The 25142-nt window shown below is 37.7% G+C and overlaps 1 protein-coding gene across 1 annotated transcript in view; it reads right to left on the bottom strand.

Annotated features, from left to right (window-relative positions):
• The window catches only part of LOC140142549 (scavenger receptor cysteine-rich domain superfamily protein-like), an 81623-nt gene that overhangs the window by 8312 nt on the left and 48169 nt on the right, over positions 1–25142 (bottom strand). Inside the window, exons 2-5 of the mRNA XM_072164543.1 lie at positions 12210–12584; positions 4074–4436; positions 2573–2962; positions 769–1134 (exon numbers count right to left, since the gene is read on the bottom strand). Of these exons, the coding sequence (XP_072020644.1) occupies positions 769–1134; positions 2573–2962; positions 4074–4436; positions 12210–12584 (1494 nt within the window). The remainder of the gene's footprint in view (positions 1–768; positions 1135–2572; positions 2963–4073; positions 4437–12209; positions 12585–25142) is intronic.

Genomic DNA, 25142 nt, shown 5'->3' with positions numbered 1-25142 from the left:
GCTCAATTTTGGTTTGGCTGCGTGTGGACCCATCAATATACCAACTTTTCAAGAAATTTTAACCCATCAATAAATCAAAACTCAAAATGTTTGGTCAAATTTAACATAAGTTTTAATTTATTTAACATAAGTCTTAATTTTTACAACTTTTCCGCCAATTTTTTGGGAAATTCAAACATTTTGGCTACAGCGAGGAATTGGGCTATAAAAATGAGAGAATCTTTGAAAAAAGTACCATCCATATACCAAATTTGGCCCAGAACATGTAGAAAGAGGGTTTCATCTCATTTCATTTCATTTCATTTCATTCGCCAGAAAAACGTATAAAATACATATATTGCACATTTATAAGCACTTCATCAATTCATTCATTGATATACCAAAAGGCCAAAAATGCTACCCATGTTTGCGGCACATCCCCGTATGGTCGTCCTTACTGAGAAATCCATCAAAATGTAAGTGATTAGGCACAACATCCTTTTTGGTCGTATAGCGCTATCGGTGCCCGAAGAGGTAGCGATGCACTTTTTATTGTACCAGGAACATTTGTACAGCGCATTCATTTTTATTGAAATGAAAACATTTACACTATGCCACTGTTAATATTATGCTTGATACATTATCTCCAGTGAGTGATGTTGAGAGTCATCGGTACCTAACCGGGCACCGATAGTTCTATAGGACACAATTCGATGTGGTGCCTAAAATGAAATAAACTAACACAGGATGGAGGTCTGCCTCCACCAAAAAATAAGTAAGTACACGTACCGTCACAAGCTATCCCCACTGCAGCATCGCTATCATTGTAGTCACATACATTTCCATAATATTCCTTTGCACACAGTGTCATCTTCCCCGAATGATCCCGCCAATATCCCTTAAAGCCCGGTAAACATTTTCCGGAATAATACCATATTCTCTGTAAATCTCCATTGCCATATTGTGTTGTTGTAGTATAGCCTGCGGATTGGTTCCGTCCACTGTACCCAAGGAGCTTACATACCGCTGTGACCTCTTCCTCCGCAACAATAGCTTGATCACATACGCTACCCCATTCGTCTCTGAACTTCATTTCCAGACGTCCTTCACTAGGAAAGGGTCCGCCGACTAATCTGGCTTCTGGTGTCGATTTAACTACAGAAAACATTTGATGGAGAAAAGTTTAGATTTTTAGATTGATGATACGTTGTTGAATAAGATATATTAAATGCGGTAGGTTTAAAAGACGGGGCAATAAACACGAGGCGGCGGGACACAGTACGTCCCGTGCAGTATAGACGAAACCATTCCTACACCTCAACAGCTTGCTGGTTGCAAGGGCATTTTCCTATTGTGAAGGTGTTTTTTATTTTGAATGCCAAGCTCCTAGAAAAGCCGTTAAACGATATAAATATTCAACTAATCCCAAATTTCCCCAATTTCCAAACCCCTGCTACAATCTCAAAACTAAGTTCATTGACTTCAATCTCATTGACTTCCCTTTTGGTAAAAGTATGTGAGTGGTTTGTTGCAAAGTAGGTGCTTGATGATATTTCTAGTGCAATTGATCGCAACCAATACGGTCGTCTACTTCTCGTTGTCTAATTAAAATTCTTGATGTTGTTTTTAAAGGTACTGACAAAGAATCAACTGTAGGAAACCTAATTATGAAGGATTTCTCCAAGTCATTTGATTGCATCGCTGTCCAGAGACTCTACGAGCTTGGTGTTGAGTTATTGCCGTGGATTATAAACTTCCTCACAGCTCGTCGCCAACGGGTGCAGTACCTCTCTACCCTGACTCATGTGGTGTCCCACAGGGCACTAAGTTTGGCCCATCAGATTTCTTGGTGTAATCAGCAATGCTTCTTAGGAGTCTCGGACTAAAGATTTAAGTACGTTGATGAGCTCAGCCTTGAACAGGTTCGTCCTGCTAACCAAGTCAGCCAGATTGGATCTGATATTCAGGACTTGGATTTAGGGGTGGGTGTGCGCTGTGTGAGTGTGCGTGTGGGATTTTACTTAGCAAGTGCAATTAATTTCTTTTAGCAATTTGATTGTATTCTATGTATATTTTATATGTTTTTTAATGTCTTTTAATGTAATCAAAGGAAATGTGATATTTCATGTTATTTGGCCTACAGGCCACGAATTGAAATAAATAAAAATCTGAATCTGAAACACCATCAAGGTCGCTTTCCGTTTTGTTTTTCGTCATCCAGAGATACTTTACATTGAAAAACTGGTAGAGCATGCTTGAACGATCAAATACAAAAGTTGAAAGCACTTCAATACTTGATCAAACCAATACAAACGTGTGAAGACACGATTAAGCGTTGGGTATGTCTCGTGTAAGAGATTGCTGTTTACGTTAATTTGTCTAAATCTAAAGTGCCGAAAATAACTCAAAACTGTCATTGTATTGTGAAGTGCCAAATAGCACAGGTGCTAGTTCAATATGTTCGGTGAGTGTAAATACGACGACATAAGTATGCTTGATGAAATTCACAACGGATTGTACCCCAACCCCTTCTTCATGTTTTAGAACGAGGATCAAATAGGCTATAAGTAATGTACTTTTCAAGATTACATACCATTACACACTATTCCAATACCAAAATCATCATACTCATCATCAAATAGTGGAAGTAATTCTGTATATAGTGCAGTACGGTAACGGTACACGCAAGGATAATCGTAGTCTCCATCACAGAAGTTCAAGATGTAATAAACATCTCCCGTTCCCGGTCCGAAAACATCGGGTGCTGTTTCGTACGCATCGACGTTGCTGTAACCCAATTGTTGGCAGATAACCGATGGCGCGAAGTTGCTGACCACTCCATCCGGGTAAGGTTTCGACAGCCACCTTGCAGACTTGATGTAAAGGCGTCCCCATTTTCCGTTGTGTTGCACTTCAACTCTTCCTTCATGCGGTCCTGCGCCACCGACAAGTCGGATAGTAGTGGGAATTGTCGGATCAGAAGCTGAATATGAAAAATTTACTAAATAATAATATGAATACGGCAGACGGCCGAATCCAGATTCGTCTTTTGGTAAATTTATTTTACGAATGCATTACATTTGAATTAGAGAACAAGGGATCAATGCTGTACATGATAGAGGGCAGCATATCAATTTTTAACGGAGACCAGATGATAACAGCATAATAAGTAATCAAAAGAGGGCGGCATACAGGGTTAGTTGACGGTGCATCACAGTACGGTCACCGACGGCAACCGTTAAAAATCGATATGCTGCCCTCTATAGGTATAGCATTGATCCCTTGTTCTCGAATTCAAATGTAATGCATGTGTAAAATGAATTTACCAAAAGCCGAATCCGGATTCGGCCGTCTGCCATATTCATAACGATATGAATGGTTTGAGTAGAGTACCATTTAATGTAGAATGATGTAAAGCTAAAAATCAAGTTTATTTTCTGTAGGGGGTCTGAAATCCTACATGAGGAATGCGGGGTTTTAAAACAATGCGTCATGATGATAGGTTAGATGTGATAATTGATAGATTTAAGAAAATCTTACATTGATAGGATATTTAGTGGTATCATATTGCTTGTTAACAAAATATATGAGAAAATATCATAAACATGTCACAATATTGGCTTTAAAATGTTTTTTTTTCCTGTTATTTTCAATACCGAATACGGTAAAATAGTTCCCCCTACCAAATGCGTGCGGCTTACAAGAAACAAACTAGGGTCTTTAGCCACAATGAGTTCAAGTTACTGAATACTACACTAATATACGTCATGTGCACACGGTGGTTTGAATGGATCATTTATAAGTTTTTCAAACAAAACATCATGTACAACCAAATGTTAGGTTAAAATCACAGTTAAATGTGATATCATGCTAATGTTTACAGATGCTTTGGAGTCATTCTCAACTTTAATTTCCCCTCTTTTACAAAATTCTTCTCTTCTCTTCTCTTCTCTTCTCTTCTCTTCTTCTCTTCTCTTCTCTTCTCTTCTCTTCTCTTCTCTTCTCTTCTTCTCTTCTCTTCTCATCTCTTTCATCCTTTCCTTCCCTTCCTTCCCTTCCCTTCCTTCCTTCCCTTCCCTTCCCTTCGTACATACCATTGCAGATTATGGCTATATCATCGGTGTGATTACAATGTAAACCGTCATTTCCCCATCTATGCACACAATCAGTAAATTCAATATAATCTTTCGATGGAGGCCTATAAGGGCAGATAATGTTTGTTATCCATATAGGTTCTTGTGATGATCCAAAGTTGGTCACTCTAGCTGGTAACATGCGCCCACTGTTGTATCGAAGTGTTCGACAGACGCTGTTTATCATAACTTGTTCTTTTTCGCTTCTCCCCTCTGCAACCTGCTTCCAACAAATGGATCCCCATTTGTTTTTAAAGAACACTTCAAGGCGTCCTTCGTGAGGTCCCGACCCACCAACAAGTCTTAAAGGAGGCGGCCATGTTACTGTAATAAGAAACATAATAATTATCAACATGATAGTGGATATCCCTTGTTGCTCGCGGCTGGACAATTATGACGCGTATATGAACTAACACTCATCTATACACAGCCATGTTTGTATGTACAACCCTCAAGAGAAAGGGGTCCTTTAAAATGCAAAAAAAAACCCAAAATGGTCCTGTCTTTCATGATACAGGTATAATGAGATTCTCTTTTGCCACTTGAAACAAATTGAAGATAAATAAATATGCGACCATCCAGCACAACTGAGCCCTGAAGTCGCCAATCATCATTTTTGAGATATTCAACCAAAATCTTCTGCTTGAAATTAGCTTTAAAATGATGTATATCATGTCTATAGTACTTGACATTTAAGTAGTGAAAAATCAATAAAACAGTCAATAAATCCTTTGTTTCCTATTGTTTATTGTTAAGTTCAATGGAGCATATCTCAATAGTGGCACTGGAGACATCCGGGCTCAGTTGTGGTGGATGGTCACATATTTCACATTCTGTTGTAAAAGTAAATACATGTACACGTCAATGATTTTATTATGGTGAATATTGTTCTCTTTGTCACTCAAGACATGTTAAAAGCAAACAAATATTGCACACTCTGTTGTGAAATTAAAATCATGTCAACGGAAAGTTGCATATCGTATTCGTTTGAAATTTTACTGACATTTTCATACATTTGTGTTCAGTGAAGCAGATCTCTGGATTGCCGAAACAAAAAATGAATACTAGTGGCAAATGGTGGTCATAGACCACAAACCTAGCTGGGGCATGTTGGTGTTTTATCTGTCCCCTGCAAAATGTTCCAAAAATGTTCCACTGGTCATGAGGTTTGTTGTCATTGAATTTGAGCCCCACACGAGTTACAGATGTCCAGATAATACAATTCTAAGATTTAACCCCAGATGACCTTTGACCTGACCCATGAATGATGTTCCTTAATGTTCCCCTGGTCTTGAGATTTGTTGTCACCAAGTTTGAGTTCCGTACCTCTTACAGATGTCCAAAAATGAAAGTGTAAGATTTGACCCCAGATAACAGTGTTCAAAAATGTTCCCCTGATCATTAAGTTTGTTGTCATGGAGTTTGAGCCCGTACCCCTTACAGATGTCCAGAAAATGCATTTTGAAAATTTGACCTCAACATGACCTTTGACCTGACCCCTGCAAAATGTGCAAGTGGCGTAATTGTGCTATGTAATATGTGGCAGAAGAAGCATTTTGAAGATATTTGGTTAAATACCGAAAATGCCCCTTTAATGAGCTTTGATCCCAATTCTGTTTGCACCTTATGGGCACTGGATATAGCCGATACATATGTGCAAGTTACGTAATTGTAGGGTGTAACATGTAGGAGGAGAAGCATTTTGAAGTTCGTTGCCAGACTAGTGGCAAATGGTGGTCATAGACCACAAACCTAGCTGGGGCATGTTGGTGTTGTGGAGTTATCTGACCCCTACAAAATGTTCCAAAAAATAATGCTCCCCTGGTCATGGGGTTTGTTTTCACCGAGTTTGAGTCCCGTACTCCTAACAGATGTCCAAAAAGTTCAATTCTAAGATTTGACCCCAGATGACCTTTGACCTGACCTATGCATGTTCCCCTGGTCTTGAGGTTTGTTGTCACCATGTTTGAGCCCCGTACCTCTTACAGATATCTAGAAAATGAAATTCTACGATTTGACCCCAGATGACCTTTGACATGACCCTTGCACAGTGTTCCAAAATGTTCCCCAGGTCAGTTAGTTTGTTGTTGTGGAGTTTGAGCCCCGTACCCTAACAGATGTCCAGAAAATGCATTTAGAAAATTTGACCTCTACATGACCTTTGACCTGACCCCTGCAAAATGTTCCCCTGGTCATGAGATTTGTTGTCACTGAGTTTGAGCCCCATACCCCTTGCAGATATCCAGAAACTGAAGTTATAAAGATTTGACCCCAGATAACCTTTGACCCTACCCCTGCAAACCGTTCCAACATGTTCCCCTGATCATTAAGTTTGTTGTCACTAAGTTTGAGCCCCGTACCCCTTACAGATGTCCAGGAAATGCGTTTCTAAAATTTGACCTCTGCATGACCTTTGACCTGACCCCGCAAAATGTTCCCCTGGTCATGAGATTTATTGTATCGAGTTTGAGCCCCATACTCCTTACAGATGTCCAGATAATGCAATTGTAAGATTTTACCCCTTAATGACCTTTGACCCCAATTCTGTGTGCAAGGTATGGGCACCAGGTAAAGCCGATGCACATGTGTAAGTAACGTCATTGTGCTATGTAATATGTGGCAGAAGAAGCATTTTGAAGATATTTGGTTATATACCGAAAATGCCCCTTTAATGACCTTTGATCCCAATTCTGTTTGCACCATATGGGCACTGAGTGGATATAGGCGATACATATCGTTATGAATACGGCAGACGGCCGAATCCGGATTCGGCTTTTGGTAAATTCATTTTACACATGCATTACATTTGAATTCGAGAACAAGGGATCAATGCTATACCTATAGAGGGCAGCATATCGATTTTTTAACGGTTGCCGTCGGTGACCGTACTGTGATGCACCGTTAACTAACCCTGTATGCCGCCCTCTTTTGATTACTTATTATGCTGTTATCATCTGGTCTCCGTTAAAAAAATGATATGCTGCCCTCTATCATGTACAGCATTGATCCCTTGTTCTCTAATTCAAATGTAATGCATTCGTAAAATAAATTTACCAAAAGACGAATCTGGATTCGGCCGTCTGCCGTATTCATAACGATATGTGCAAGTTACGTAATTGTAGGGTGTAACATGTAAGAGGAGAAGCATTTTAAAATTACCTAGTTTTTGTTGCCAGAAGAAAGCAGAATCGGATAGCATTAGAATACCTAGCTGGGGGCTAGGTAAAGAGGAATCGGATAGAAAAACAGTACCTAGCTGGGGGGGTTGTAAACCCCCAGCTAGGTAAAAACAAACGGTATTTGAAAGTTTGGACTGTTCCCGTGACGTTGATGTAATCATCACGTCACAACAGTATTTTCTAATTGCACTGGAACTCTAAAATAAATGGGTGTATAGAGTAAATATATAATAATAATAAATTATTGCATCTCCTGAAAGGCTTTGTGTTCATAAAGAGACAGATTACATAGCTTTCTCACGGGGTTGTCGTGGGGGTGCATGGCCCGGCATACGAGTAATGAAGTGTAATAGCCTCAAGACCTCCCCACCCTCACCTTGGCTGAATCTTGTAACTTGTTTCAATATAACAAATTGGCAATTTCGAGTGATTCCTTTCAAACAAGTGTGTATTGTTATCCCAATAAGTTAAGTACGATGGAATTTATTGTCCCTTATCCAATTAACTTGTCTCTTAGAGCACTGAGCTTGACATTGAATAGGTAATGTACGGGGGGGGGGGGACTCAACTTAAATTTTGGTAGGGGTGTGCGGCGCGGAGCGCCAAATTTTGGGAACTAAGAACTGATTTTCGGGCAAAATAGGGGCTTGAAGAACTGAAATTATATAGGGCCAAATTATTGGCTGTTGAGCTAAACATTTCTAAATGATTTCCAAATATGAGCTTAAAGAGCTACAATTGTCAGAATTTAAGGCTCAAAGAACTGGAGCAGATCCAAATGTGGGGCTTAAGGAACTGCCGGAGAGCCTGAAAATGGAACCTTTGACCGCCGCACATACCCGTACCACCTTTTACATGTGAGTGCCCCCTGGGTGATGTACTTATGAATGATAACAGGTTTAACAGGTTGCAGAGATGGCACGTAAGTTGGTTTTCAAGCGTTTTTCTAGTTTCCTATAGCAACAGGGGCCCAGACCTTGCCCCTTAGATCATTTGACTTCACTTCCATCCAAGCTTCGCTCTGTCTAACATACAGCTGCAACCACTGTTCATAAGTAACATCTATCAAGTAATTGTTGTTGTTGTAAAAGTTGTTATTCCATCTACATCTGTAATTAAATAAAGAGATCTACAACTTCATCAACACTTCTTGTGTATTTTTCCTGTTGGCCAAATCCTACACAAACCACATCGGTTACAGTAGTGTAAACAAACCTTTATTCGTTAGCTTTAATAAACCGAAAGAAATATTTAAATCGGCTCACAACTGTTGAAGATAATGCTCTAGAGAAATGTACCCGTTATTCACTCTGTCCACGGGAGGCTACGTAAAGATTGAAAAGAAATACACGTACCATGCATGAATATCAAGCATTCCTCAATGATAACTTCATAAACTAACGAACTTTATTTAGGGAATGGGCTTTACCGGTGGGCCTATGGGCTATGGATTGTGTTAAGCATGTTAAGTGTCATTAACTTGTCAGCAAAATGGATTTGAGATGGAACTTCTCTTGCTATACTTGCAAATAAACGTATTTTTCTTGGTTATATATGCCTTTTTGTTTTATTATGTTTCTCACTTTTTTACTTTGTTGTTTCTTGCTTTCTTTTTTTATTTACAACGTGTCACTTTCTCTTTTGGGGATAAAAGGTAGCCTGAAAAGGGCTGTTTGGTATGTCCTTGGCTCTTCTGAAGTGAGTTTACTGTGCTGCTTTGCCCTCTATCTGGTTGCCTCCTTGACAAATACAAGTTTCAGCCCTGGTCCTCATTGCATCATTTGCATCGCATACTACCGAAACATTGTTAGACCATATTTACACTAATAATATCGATAAAGTAAATGGTAGTGGTGTTATACACACTGGTCTGAGTGACCATTCTATGATCTATGTCAACTTGGGCAAGATAAAGAAAAAGCCTACACATAAGCATAAGTACAAAACAACTCGTCTTTCAAGGAGTTTAACGAAGATGACTTTGTAAATGACATCCGTAATGCTAATTGGCGTTCTATAAAACATGATAATGTTGATAAATGTATTGATAATTTTGAAAAACTGTTCTTACAAATTGCCGATGAGCATGCACCAATGAAAACAAAGCGAGTACGTAAAGTGCAATCCCCTTGGCTGACTGATGACATCATTGACTTGATGCGCGAGCGCGATGATTTAAAAAGAGAGGCGATCAGAACTACTTGTGATGACATCTGGGATGCTTATCGGACAATGCGTAATCGTGTTAACCAGGAAATTGAGCAAAGTAAAAAGTTATTTTTGTCTCAAGGTATCAAAGAGAGCGGTAAAAATTCGCGTAAAGTCTGGAGTCATCTAAGACACATTGTACCTGGTAAAAATAAGTCTAATAATATAAATAATATCAAAACCAACGATGGTGTAAGTTCCGATCCTGAAGTTATTCCAAATAACCGTAATGAGTACTTCGCAAACATAGGCCCAACTCTCATAGGCTCAGAATATACAAAATGGTCACGATAATGATGATAATGTTGTAACTAGTAATAGTAAGTGTAGACACTATACCTAGCAGTGTGAATAGCCACAAGTTCTCTTTCCAGCCTGTAAGTCATGAATATGTCCGTAAATATATTGAGACATTAAGTGAAAGTAAAGCAACTGGGAATGATAACATTTCGGCAAGGTTACTTAAGAAAGCAGGCGTTGCAATTATTGATCCTATCACGCACATCATCAATCTGTCTCTGAAGACCGGCATTTTTCCGAAAAGCTGGAAGAAAGCAAGAGTAAATCCTATTTACAAAGGTGCAGGTGAAAAAACGGATCCTGGTAACTACAGGCCAATTGCCATTCTCCCAGTACTTTCAAAAATTTGTGAACGTGCAGTATTTGACCAGCTTTATGATCATATTAAGGGAAAACTGTACAGTTGTCAGTCAGGATTTAGGCCGGGATACAGTACTGAGACTTCTTTACTTAATATCACCGATGACTGGTTCGATGCAATAGATAAGGGCAACGTCATAGGACTTGTTATGTTGGACCTTAAAAAGGCCTTCGATACTATGCACCATGAAACTTTAATTGATAAATTGAAATTGTATGATCTCGATGATGAATGTATAGCGTGGTTTAAAAATTACCTCTTAAATAGGTCACACAGTGTATCTATTAATGGTATCTCATCAAAACAAGCAGACTGTGTCTGTGGAATTCCACAAGGGTCAATTCTTGGACCATTATTGTTCATTATATACATCAATGATCTCCCGAATGTAGTATCTTTTAGAACTAAAGTAAGTATGTATGCAGATGACACTGCCTTATACACTGTCTGTAAAGATGTAAATGACCTAAATTGTACCCTTAATACTGATTTGAAAAATGTATCTAATTGGCTTATACGTAACAAACTGAGTCTCAATGTACGCAAAACAGAACTTCTTGTAATGGGTTCTAAGCAGAGACTCTGTAGGATTAACGATGAGAACATAAATGTTCATATTAATGGAACCAAGCTCACTCGTGTTAAAAAATGTAAACATCTTGGTTTCATAATTGACGAAAATCTGTCATGGAATGACCATGTACATCATATTGAAAAGAAGCTAAAACCAGGCTTGTACTATCTTAATAAAGCAAGGTCACTTATTCCATCCATCGATGTGTTATATAAGACCATCGTTGCACCTCACTTTGATTACTGTAATGTTATATGGGGTACATGCAACCAATCTTCTTTTCATAAGGTCCAAAAACTCCAAAACAGAGCTGCTAGAATATCTACTGATGTTGGTCGATATGAACCTGCGACGGCAGCATTAAGCACTATGAAGTGGCACAATTTAAGAAAAAGGCATGATATAATCACCTTGCAAGTACTATGTATAAAATAATGAATAACCATGTGCCTTCCTATCTTACAAATAGATTTTTTGTAAGAAATTCTGGATTCAATCTAAGGGGCCACAAAAACGTTCTCATCCCAAAACCCAGAACAGAGTTCAAGAAAAGATCATTATCGTATAAAGGTGCAATATGCTGGAATGCTCTTCCTGATTTGACTAAACAAGCGTGCAATATTTCCCAATTTCAAAACAGGTTACTTAAGAAACATTATTTTTAAATGCAATCCATCTCAATATGTTTTATGTTTTAACTAGATATTATTTGTGTAATTGTTTTTGATGTTATTATTTTTGAAAAATTGTAAATTTAACTTTGAATTATTTAAAGATTTATGTATTTTTTTAAAAGTTCTTTACATCTGTAAGATAATTGTTTTTAAAAACGATATCTTATCATGTTTTGTAATAACCTGTATATAATAATGTTCTTTTATATATCTATCTTTTAATCTTGTTTTTATGTTTAATGTTTTACACCACGGACGTGTGGAAGAACAAATATTTTTGAACATGTAACCGTGTATAAATAAAGTGAATGAATGAATGAATGAATGAATTACCAGGCTATTGTCAGTAGCCTTAGTCGAATGTCCCTCGGCTCATTATGTGTCTCAAAGGTCGGAACAAAATGACCATGCGTGGCTGGGGATTCAACCTACCATGGCGATTTCTGCATGAAGATATCGGGGCGATGTCACTGTGATCCGTGAACAGAGTGAAAAACGGGTACATTTCTTAAATAGGACATATCTTCAAAAATTGTGAGCTGATTGAAATAATTGTTTTGGTTTATTTAAGGTTTCACATTGTTACATATCAAAATACATTTGCTCAACTTTTCAGAAATAGGAGTAAAAGAGGGCGCAATGTGGGTTCTGTATTTTTTGGGACACCCTTTAGTTCATAACGTTCTTCTTTTTACATAATACAAGTGTAATACTACTTCCATGGCCACACACCCTAATCCCCCTACATTGCCTACAAACACCCCCTCGCGGCGAGGCGTGTATGAAAATAAATAATCTTACCATTGCAGACAATCCCCATATCCAGATTATGATCTTCAGTGGGTGCATACGAATTAAACGTCGAATAAGTAGTATCACATTCTCCAGTGTGTGTTGGTCTCTTCACATCGTCTATTTTTTCCCGACAAGATATCGGAACGAAATTGAGCGGATCTTTCTTTAATCCAGGACCAAACACTCCAGAATTTGTAATAACGGCAGGACCTGGAAATCCAAGTTGTTGACATATCACCCGAGCTTCATCTGGTCCAGGAATGCTGTACTTAGGTTCCGGATCTATAGTAATTGTACCCCATCTTGGCCCCCATTTTGAGTCCGTGTAAACTTCTAAGCGCCCTTCACTGAGACCTGTTCCATTGACAAGACGAACTGGTTCTGTAATTAATGTAGACAAATGAATGATGAAAAGTTTTATTTAGCTTGTTTGTTTGTTTGTTTGATCGCCTGTTTCAAGTGTGCAATGTATGGTTTACATGAGAGAAAGGCGGTATTTACAAGATTGAGAGTCTTGTTATCCATACTTTTGCTTGAAAAGTACCTTCGCTTGGAAAACATTTTAAGGGGTTTCGTTACCTTAGTAACAGGGAAAAAACAATCAAATCCCATTGAATCATGTTAACTTTTTGTCTATTTTGTGATGATACCCAAGGGTAACGAAACACTTGAGATATGGCAGACTATTCTTTGGTGAAAATGTTTTCTCCAAGCGGATCAATTTGAGACCACTTTGACCAAATTGATTCTTTTAATCTTGTGGACAATGGTGGAGACCAACATTTGACATTTTACCTTTATTCCTATACCTCAAGAACTGTTCATCCGCGATAGGTCAAACCATACTTGTTCTTACTTTTATTCGCCAATTTTAAAAATTTGAGCCCTGCATTAGCGGCTATTTTGAATATATGCAAGTTACCATTTTTTGGAAATAATGTTCAGAGTGTGTTAGAATAACTAACAAGCAAACACATTGGTGTTCGAATTCTGTATAGCTCAAACGTTAATTGACTGTCTATCTTGGCATGCAGATGCACAGACCGCATAAGTGTATTTTTATAACTCCTGCACAGATTTCTGTCATTTGATTGGTCAATTACATTATTTTTGCTATTAATAGAGAAAGACTATTGCACTCCGCGCGAGTGCAATAGTCCAGTTTCCATTGTACTCACGCGCAGCTACAATGGCAACGCACAATATTGTTCAAGGTTATCATTATGTTTTTAAGGGCAGCACATGTATAGCGTGGTATATTGGACAAGGGTAGCACAAACTTTTTAAGGGCAGCACATGAGTAGCGTGCCACAAAATTGTAAATTTAGGTGAAAAAAAGATGTACCGCCGCACCGAGTTCTATCAATATGCTGATGAAAGACGAACACAGCCGTCGTATAGACGAATCCAACGAGCCAAGTGATAGTCAGAATTAAGTTGGCCATTATTGGGTCCCGTCTGCACGAAACTTGTTGTTACTGCCCAATTGGGTTGATTAAATCTGCTTAAAAATCGATGTTGAATTGTATTGTGTTCTAAACTTTCATCATTCTTTTGCGTACGTATAACATTGGTGATAGAATGCAGTTTAATATCCCCGATAAGGCTACATCATTTCACATTTTAGGTGGAATATACCTAATGGGGGGGGGGCAACTATGGCGGTTATTGAGGTGTAGGAATGCGTGAAATTAGATTCGTCTATAGAGATGATTAAGTTTAACATAGTTTTAAATACACTAGCAGAATTTAATATTTAATTCGCGAGTTAAATATATAATTCGCACATTTAATATTAAATTCTTAGATTTTAATATTAAATTAGCATTTGATGTTAAATTTAATGTTAAATTCGCGAAAATAATAAAATTATTTAATTCACAGATTTAATATTAAAATCGATGATTTAATATTAAATTCGCAGATTTAATAATAAATTCGCAGATTTAATATTAAATTCGCAGATTTAATAATAAATTCGCAGATTTAATATTAAATTCGCAGAATTGAAATTTAGTTCACAAATTTAAGCCAAAGTTGAAGCAATTGAGCAATACCCCACACCTGTAAACAAGAAGGCACTCATGGGATTTCTAGGAATGGTTGAATGAAGTTCTGTCCAAACTTTTCAGAGATAGCAAGTCCTTTGACTGATTTGTTGAAGAAAGATGCAAAATAGATTTGGTCAGAACAGTGTGAAAATGCTTTTCACAAAGTCAAATCAATACTCATGAGTTCACCAGTACTAACTGCACCTGATTTTCAGAAGCAGTTCAAGTTGACTGTTAACATGGTTGATGCCAGTGACATGATAGGCTGTGGAGGTGTTGTGATGCAAGAGGGTGAGATCAAATTGACCACCCTATATGTTACTTTTCAAGCACCAGAGCTACTACTCCACAATTGAAAAGGAGTGTCTGGCACTGCTATTGGCATTGCTACATTTCGATGTGTATTTGGGTACCACAGCATACCCTGTGCTTGTTTTCACAGATCCCAATCCCCTCACCTTCATCAACAGGATGAAGAACAAAAACCAAAGACTGGTGAGGTGGAGTTTGACTTTGCAAGAATACAATCTGGACATCAAACATAAAAGGTAAAAGACAATGTAATGGCTGATGCCCTGTCCAGAATTGCATAAAAACTGATAAACAAAAATTCCTTTAAAAGGTACTTGTGTGACAATTAGTCACTGTGTATGTTGAGTGAAACACTCAAAGTTAATAATATGTTGAAGTTGATTGAAAAGAAGAAAACATTAAAGAAAGATTTCATTACATTCGAACTTTCTTCTTTTAAGGTGGAGGGTGTCATGTGCCCTGAGTAATTTAATTTAATCATTTAGCTTTGTTTACAAGCTGAAAGTATTTCATGAGATGGGAAAGCCCCTTGCACTTGCAAGAGTTGGTGTGTAAAGTCATTTTGGGATACCCCCAAATTACTGTAAACAAAGTCAGATGTATGTTTGGAACTTGGAAATCCCCAGTTCAGTTTAATGCACCATTAGGAAAACCCCCAGGAAGTGATATAATGTGAAAGATTAATGTGTATAATTAATCTTGGGAAATCCCAAGATTGCATCATCTGTTGTGAAGATGTGAATGAAGTAATGGTTTATTAATAGTCCTGGCCCTGTCCTACAGACCCGTATACATTTTTCAAAGAGGAAAGTTTGACAGTTGATTCGAGTAAGGTACGCATAGATCTTCCAAATTCTACTAGGTGGAAAATTCCAAACCCGGGCAAACTCTGTATATTGTCATTTTTCAAAATGGCCGCCAAAATGTACTAATGAACCAGGTACAATGACAATAAACTACTTGACCTATAGGGGTGATTGAGGTGTCTATCCCCACTAAATCAAGGATGTCTGATTGAATGAAGGGGGTTTCATGGATGTCTGAGGTCCAGGACACCTGAAATCCAAGATGGCCGCCCATAGCAACCATAAATCATCATTTTAGCCAGGTGAAATGACAATAATTCGGAATCTGTCTGACCTACAAGGGTCATTGAGGTGTCCATCCCCACTAAATCAAGGCTGGCTGAGTGAATGAAGGGGGTTTCATGGATGCCTGAGTTCCAGGACACCTGAAATCCAAGATGGCCGCCCATAGCAACCATATATCATGATATTAGCCAGGTGAAATGACAATAATTCGGAATCTGTCTGACCTACAAGGGTCATTGACTAAATCAAGACTGTCTAATTGAATGAAGAGGGTGTCATCACTGTCATGGTTGCCTGATGTCTAGGACATACATCCACAATCTAAGATGGCCGCCCATAGCAGCCATATAATATTCACATTAATCAGGTGAAATGAAAATATCTCGGTAACTATTTAATCTAGGAAGAGCAATTAAGGTGTGTAACTTCGCTAAATCAAGGCTGTTTGATTAAATGAATGTGATAGCTTGGTTTTCTGAAGTCGAAGTCACACCAATTTCAGATGGCAGTCATAGCAACCACTATAAACCAAATCAAATGTCATCAATTAGAACATAACATGGAGGTATATAAATAAATGGAGAATGATCCAGCCAAGCCTCTTTTGTACTACGTTGGTTATGACCAATTATTGTTGAATAGGCAATTTCAGGTTTATATTGATTATGCTAAGCTGATTACATTGTGAAGTCTGTTTCACTGGCCATTGATTTCAATGGGGTAAAATGAAGTTTATACTTATTGGAAATTAAGTGCTCATGTTTCATAAAATTTTGATATCAAAATCTCATTTTCGCCAAAAATTGAGTGCTTAAATTGCATCAAGAAATCAGTCTTTTTGAAAAAAGAAACACCTTATCTGTTGTCATCTTGTGACTCCCTACATTTTGGTCATGAACAATTGAATTATGACTTTTTTTTCCAAAAAGTTATGACCCCCGTATATTTGGAACCCCTCCCTCCAAAGAAAATGATAGCCTCCTAATAATATTAATAATCATTTAGGCCTAAATACTGATAATTATTTATTATACAATGAGAAGTTTAATGATGATGATTTAGGCGGCCTATACGATTTCATGACAATAGGCCTACAGAATTAAAAGTTTAAAAAGTTAATAACATGACATATCCGTCATGGCACTCAATCAATTTGACCCGAAGCTTCAACCAAAATCACGATTATCATACACTAAACTATGAGAAACTGTTTAAACAAAGTATATAGGGCCTATACATTCCGTAAATCAATTTCTCTCTAGAAAAGATTGTCTGATCATCACTTTTGCTTGAATTCCGAATTACTTCCGGTAAATTTTGCTCGCTCGTAACTCAAATGGCCCAAATTGGCCCAACATAATTGTTTCACAATCGGAAGGTAAAAACGTTTTGCTTTCATTTGCACTATATTTGAACTCCCTCAGACCCCTTAAAAGCTTGATATATGAACATGAAAACTAAGTATATTTGTCAAGTTACGGCACAACTAGTGTAGAAAACAGTTTCATAACTTGAGAACAGAACATCCGAATTTCTTCGGGTTTTCGCACGATCATACATTGAAACTATAAGCTATCAAAACTGGTGACTTTGAACTAGCTGATTGACTAGCTGACGTCATTATACAGTCTCTTTTACAAGGCTTCCGGTACGGGTCAATGTAGGGTCAATTCCTATGAGGAAATTTTGGGAGTGACAATCAATGAACCATGGTAGAGGCTCATAACCATCGTGGAGATCAATAGCTTGGCTGAAGTGGCTGGTCAATTCAAGTTTGGTGACTCATTGAATAGAGGTAACGGGATAATCTCCACTTAGGAGATTAGAATTCTGGCGATCATTCTCCATTTATTTATATACCTCCATGAACATAATATGTACCTATGAAAATCAAGACTAGTTTCCATGCTTATCTGAGGTCTTGGACACCTAAAATACAAGTTGGCTACCCATAGCAACCACATGCATATTTCCACAGTTATAAATCTTGCAAATGATTTGACTTGGGGTAGGCCTATAGATATATGAAATGATGCCCACTTAATTAATCTTACGTTATTGATTGTTAATTTTGTTTGTTAATGTACGTTACAGGTGTACTTTCTTCCTTTTCCTCTGTCATGTCTGTTAATCTCTACTCACCTGTAACATTAACAAACAAAATTAACAATCAATATTTAACATTGGTTAAGTGGGCAATGTATACCCCAAGTCAAATCATTTGCAAGAGTTACAACTGTGGAAATATGCATGTGGTTGCTATGGGTAGCTATCTTGTATTTTAGGTGTCCAAGGCCTCAAATAAGCATGGAAACTAGCCTTGATTTTCATAGGTACATAGGTTCTAATTGGTGACATTTCATTTGGTTTATAGTGGTTGCTATGACTGCCATCTGAAATTGGTGTGACCTCAGACAACCATGACACCCTCCTCTTCATTCAATTAGACAGTCTTGATTTAGTAGGGATAGAGACCTCAATGACCCTTGTAGGTCAGACAGATTCCGAATTATTGTCATTTCATCTGGCTAATATGATGATTATGGTTGATACGGACGGCCATCTTGGATTTCAGGTGTCCTAGAACTCAGACATCCATGAAACCCCCTTCATTCACTCAGCCAACCTTGATTTAGTGGGGATAGACACCTCAATGACCCTTGTAGGTCAAGCAGATTCCGAATTACTGTCATTTCACCTGGCTAATATGATAATTTATGGTTGATATGGGCGGCCATCTTGGATTTCAGGTGTCTTGGACCTCAGACATCCATGAAACCCCCATCATTCACTCAGCCAGCCTTGATTTAGTGGTGATAGACACCTCAATGACCCTTGTAGGTCAAGCAGATTCCGAATTATTGTTATTTTACCTGGCTAATATATGATTTATGGTTGCTATGGGCGGCCGTCTTGGATTTCAGCTGTCCTGGACCTCAGACATCCATGAAACCCCCTTCGTTCAATCAGACAGCCTTGATTTAGTGGGGATAGACACCTCAATCACCCCTCTAGGTCAAGTAGTTTCAGAGTTATTGTCATTTTACCTGGTTCAGAAGTACATTTTGGCGGCCATTTTGAAAAATGGCCATATACAGAATTTGCCCGGGTTTGGAATTTTCCACCTAGTAGAATTTGGAATATCTATGCATACCCTACTCGAAACAACTGTCAAACTTTCCTCTTTGAAAAATGTATACGGGTCTGTAGGACAGGGCAGGACTATAATAGATGATGGGTTTTTGCATGAGTACTGGTATAAAATGTGAGAGCTTGAATTGGCACCTTACAGAATGTCATGAGGGATTGTAAACTCTACATGATTGTGTTGGCACACCAAATTATTTCACTCATTGCAAGGATTCAGAAAAAGTATAGTTTGACCTACATGCGACTTACCGTTCTTGAGTTATAAGGTCAAATTTTGAGCGATGGTCAAAGGCAAGTCAAAAAAGGAATTGTTTGCACTGTCTAAAATGCTTCGTTATTGACAAAATTGGCCATAAAGGTCAACCCCCCATTACAGCCTATATTGACCACAACCTATGTTGTGACGTTTCCTAGGTAACGAAACATCCTACATGGTTACAACTGTTCCTTATTTGACTTATTTTTACATAACAAGCAATTTGAGACCAATTTCGTTCAAATTGGAGCATTTTTAATTTTTGGTGTTGCCAAAAAACTGACCACCGCCCAAAATTTGACCTTTTGCTTATAACTCAAGAACGGTATGTCGCAGGTAGGTCAAACTATACTTTTTCTGAATCCTTGCAATGAGAGGAATAATTTGGTGTGCTTGTTAACCAGCAACTTTGAAATTTGACCCCTGTGTTGACCTTTAACCTTGAATATGGCCGGAGTGCCGCGAAATCTTGAACGTGTTATAGGACCATAAAAGGAAGCTAAAAAATTGGTTTGGTAGAGTCCTGGGGGGATGCACATTAAAACCTGGTAGAGACCCGACTATATACACTAATGAAATTTTAAGCGTTTTGAACTGTGAAAACGCCCTATAGAAATGTTTATATGTATACCTACAGGTATGCATGTACTTCCCATTCCAGAAAAATACAGCACTAATGTTTTGAGATTAAAGAATATTATCAACTTCTGCCAAATTATTCATTTAGTTCTAAGGGAATGTGCAATAAGCCTAGAAGGGGGCAAGCGATTTTGTGCACATTTTCCTACTCGTTGCGCTCGCAACATGTATATAGACCATTTAAGGTTTGCAAATTGGGATCCCAAAATGTGGCATGTGCAAAGGGGGAGGGGGGGGGGGGCAAAGATTGGCAGGCCGAGATGGGGCAAGCGATTTTTGGCGGGCCGAGAGGGGGGCAAGCGATTTTTGGCGAGTCGTTATGAATTTTACTCCCCCGGGGTCATAATCATTACACAGCCCTTAAGGGGAGGGGTAAACCATACTTTTTTTTTGCATTTTACATCCTACTTTGGTCCTCTTATGGTTAATGGGTACTTATATAACACAAAATATAAAATTTCAAGGTCAAAGGTCAACTCATTTGCATAATAATGGGCGGCCATCTTGGATTTGAGGTACATGTAAATCCCAGAGTTTCTTGGGAAAACGATAAGCTATTATTTGAATGATTTTTTTCTTCAATACATACAATAAAGTGACAGCGTAACAGAGCCCTTTTTTGAGATTTTAAGACTTCAAGTGTCATTTTGAGGTGTAAAAATCAAAAAATGGAAATTTTGGCCAAAATCAGGCAAAATTTCAAAACATATCGTACCGCCACAAAAAAATGGAGTACAAATTGCAAAAAAGGGCTCTGTTACGCACTGCAGTATGGTGACCAGAAGAACATGTCCGGATTACAACCTCCTACCACTTTCCATTAACGAGAAAAATCCCATGATTTATCGTCAAACAGCCATTTGAGAAAAACGCGTTTAAAACCTAGAAACACTTCGTCGGACGCATCACATACTGGTCTATCTCGAAAAACACGCATTTCGAGAAAATCGCAATTGAAAATCTTCGTATTAAGTTAACCTTTCTATAATTTATTTAGACTATGGATTTTAATGAAAGTGGTTTTAAATTAAAGTATATACTTAACAGATTTATTTAAGTGGAATCTTGAATTATATTTACCTTTGCAATATTGCTTGAAACTACACTAAAGTTGTAGTTCTGTATGTGAAATAGTTAATTTCCTGATATCGTATTTAAAGTGCATTTCATACTGGTCTATCTTGGGGGCTATCTCGATTTCGCGAACAATGACGTGATTTTAGACGCATCACATACTGGTCTATCTCGAGATAGACCAGTATGTAATGCACTTTCAATACGATATCGGGAAATTAACGATTTCACATACAGAACTACAACTTTAGTATAGTTTTAAGTAATATTACATACGTAAACATAATAAAAGATTCCACTTAAATAAATCTGTTAAGTATATGCTTTAATTTAAAACCACTTTCATAAAAATCCATAGTCTAATTAAATTATAAAAAGGTAAACTTAATACGAAGATTTTCAATTGAGATTTTCTATAAATGCGTGTTTTTTTCGAGATAGATCAGTATGTGAAAAACGTATTTTGAAAAAATCAGAGATAGTTTAAATTTAACATTTTATTACTAATTATCTAGGAAAAATTGAGGTCTGTAATTTGTTGTATTGGAAGAGCTTCGTAAAAAAGAACTATATACCAATTTTCTCAAAAAAGTCAAAAAATCAAGATAGACCAGTATGTGATGCACCCGACGACTTAATTTGCATATTATGCAAATTATTTCATGCATCAATACAATTTTGCATACTGATTCCTAAGGTACTTGAATTTATTTAAATGTTGACACTTTTTCTAGGCCTGTAATGTGCTCCTTTGAAGAGTTATTGAATTTTAAAGGAGAAAATGTTAAATATAGCCAGTTGAAAAACATTAAAAAACAAAAGAAATTACAAGATCTTATTTTCTTTGTTTTTAGACTTGCATTTGCGTAAATTGGCGAACTAAAATTGACGATAACTTTGGAACCCAATGCCCGATTTGAGTGGAACAAAAAGCATATGATAGAGAAAAAATTGCTTGTTCGCCTCAATGTAAGCGCCAAAAGACACCATTTTCTGAAATATATGGTTTACCCCTCCCCCCTTAACGGGCAATAAAAGTTCAATTTTACTATATGACCAAATTTAGGGCCCAAATGCATTTTTAGAATGTTTTTCACATGCTGTGACAATCAAGTCTAAAGACTTTATTTTTGAATTTATGCATTCTAATTTTTAGAAAAGGTATGTTTCATTTTTATAACCATTTAATTAAAGTAACACAAAAAGTGAAAATTAGAGCCCAATTGTGACACAAACTCAAGATTGTGAATGCTTTTTCATGATTTTTGTCACTGGATTGTCAAAACACATGCCGAAAATGCAAATGTTTTCGGCTTTTTTTCTTTTATCTCCAGTTAATGAATGATTAGGATTTAGCTATGTTTCATTTTAGCCGAACCTGATAATATTTTTAATCCCCCAAAAATAGTGCTGTATTTTTCTGGAATGGGAAGTATTTGCATGTGTGTGTATGTGTGTCCCGCATGCGTATTTTTTTTTGCAACTATAACGGGACGTAATACGATACCGGTATGTTATAAGAATCAAACTTACAAGAAAGACGGCTCTTGTCAAATCCTACAATTCTGTCAGAGAAAATATGGTTATTTGCATTAAATTTTTAATTAATTGACATAATTGATTTCGGAGGTTTCGGTGGTGTGCGCCTGACAAGCTGCCTCTCCAACCCTCCTGACAATTTATGTTTTCAACTGTGTTTGTGCATGTCTGTTCAGCTTTAATTTTTTACCAGAAGGAAACTATTGCACATGGAACCTACTGGACAATTTTGATGGTATTTACTAATGTACTTTTCATAGATTTGATAGAAATATATTTTGGAATCTTGACATAAATATACTACTGTGCTATTGTACAATACAACTGTATACAACTCATCTGGGCAGTCATCTTCACTAAACTGTAAGTGATCATTCATACTCAGCCAACTGTATCACAATCATTATAACTGTTGACCATCTATCCTTTGTATGGATAACTGACTTGATACATTCCAACAATGGTGGTGGCGCTGTTGGAGGTAGAGGTTCGCCCCAAACATCGGGCTTGTTTTTGCTCTAATTTTCATCTTTTTGAAGACGGATTTTCGTTACCAAAAGTCACCAAGGGGTTTGTAATACATCAGTGACAAACTGGAACTGGTGATACTTCATTTTTCTTGAAGTATATCGTTGTACTTTGTGAATTTATTTTCACCCACATGTCAGTGTATATTTAACACACAGCCCACGTACGTCATTTGCCTGTGTGTTTATTGATTTTAAAAATGGCGACGATGTTTTCAATGGAGGGCTAGATCCGAGACGACCGGGTAGCGGTAGCGAGTAGTACCGGGGGCGTGGGGTGACCTTTCCCAAAGTTCCTTTGCCTTTGTGGATAGAGTTCCATTATATTATTATGGAACTCAAAATTACAGTGAGTGTTTTTGCCATATGTATGATATTTTGTACCTTTATACAGTTTTCTATCAATCGTATTCATGATATTTCTCAACCATGTCAACTACATAATTATAGTAGTCACACTGCTCATTATGATAGTCTTGTTCAATACAATGTTTTTGATACTCATGATATGTATGATCATATGTCTCAACAACCTGCAGATAGACCTGAATACTTCATGTTTTATACTTCTATGTACCATTTATCTGTGTCTTTGGACAGTTGTCCAGATGATGCTCATGATGTCTGCTCGTATATGATACATGATGATATGAATGATCGTTTTGATACATTCTATTCTCGTTTTGATACAATATGTGCTCGTTTTGATACAATATTTCAATCCATGTCCTTGACCATGGAAATTTATTCTGATGTAGTTCATGATGCTTGCTCGCACATGATATGTGATGATATATATGCTCGTTTTGATACAAATCTTTATTCCATGTCTATAGACAGTTGTTTAGATGATGTTTGCTCATACATACATGATGATATATACGATCGTTTTGATACAATATTTCAATCAAATTTCATGTTCAAATATTATCCAGGTCTCTATATCAAGAGAACTTCTGCTGTTTTGAACGTCAGAACTGGTAATCGTACCACATTAATTCTGACTTATTTATGCATGTTATCAATTATCCAGGCAGGGGATTGTCATCCCAATCCTGGGCCTCCAAAATTCCCTAGCTTTATATGTGAAAAGGCATGCAAGTGGGGTCAAAAGGCCATCGCCTGTGACCAATGTGATCAGTGGTATCACATCCACTGCATAGGCATGCATTCTGTCATATATGACAATTTTGACAGTAAAGAATCTTGGTATTGCTGCCATTGCGGCATTCCCAACTTTGCCTCTTCTTTGTTCAACAGTGAGATTAGGCTGTCTGATTCTAGCACTTCATGTAGTACAGGTTCAAACCTGGATACTAACACCTCCAGATTAGGCTCGGTAGGTTCTGAAGATTCTTTCGAATCTCCACTTGCCTCCTCGTCACCAAATAAACCTAGTACCAAAAAGACTAGCAACCATATTAGCCCTTCAGATTTTTTGAAAGTCTTGGTTGTTAACTTTCAAAGTGTAGACCCTAAGAAAGCCGAGCTAGCTGTCTGCATTGAGATTGAACAACCGGATGTTATCATTGGCACCGAAACGTGGCTCAATGATTCGGTGTGTAATAGTTCGTTCCTTCCCAGTGACTATACAGCGGTGAGGAAGGACCGTCCTATTAATCCAAGAACTGGAGTTGCTCATGGAGGTGTCATGATCGCATTTAAGGATAACCTGGTAGCCAGTCACAGGTGTGACCTCGATACAGAGAGCGAAATCGTTTGGCTCCAAGTAGACCTTATAGGCTCTAAACCACTCGTGATCGGTGCCTTTTACAGGCCACAGACCACAGGCGCTGCGTATCTTGACAAGCTGCGGGAATCTATCAACAAACTTGACATCCAGAAACATAGCAATATTTGGATCGGTGGAGATTTCAACCTCTCGGACATTAATTGGCCTGACCTATGCGTCATTGCAGGAGGTAAATTCTCTGGTCTTTGTCAGTCACTGATCGATATTGTTAATGATTTTGGACTTGAGCAGTTGGTATTGAAACCCACTAGACTTGAAAATATTCTTGATATTTTTATGACATCCAATCCCTCGCTTGTGGAAAAATGTACCTACATACCCGGCATGAGTGACCATGATGCCATTCCTGTGATCACCATCAACACCAGAGCCAAAAAGAACAAATGTAAACCACATAAAATTTTCCTTTATAAGAAAGCGGATGTTGAAGGTCTTCTGAAGGAGATCAAGGAGATGAGTAGTGATTTTGTGAAGAAAAACATCTGTGAGACCACTGAAAACCTCTGGGCTGAATTCAAGGAACGCGTTTTGCTGGCTGTCAACAACA

Source organism: Amphiura filiformis, chromosome 20 (genome assembly GCF_039555335.1).
Source record: "Amphiura filiformis chromosome 20, Afil_fr2py, whole genome shotgun sequence".
Classification (NCBI taxonomy): Eukaryota; Metazoa; Echinodermata; class Ophiuroidea; order Amphilepidida; family Amphiuridae; genus Amphiura; species Amphiura filiformis.
This window is presented reverse-complemented; position numbering and strand designations above follow the sequence as displayed.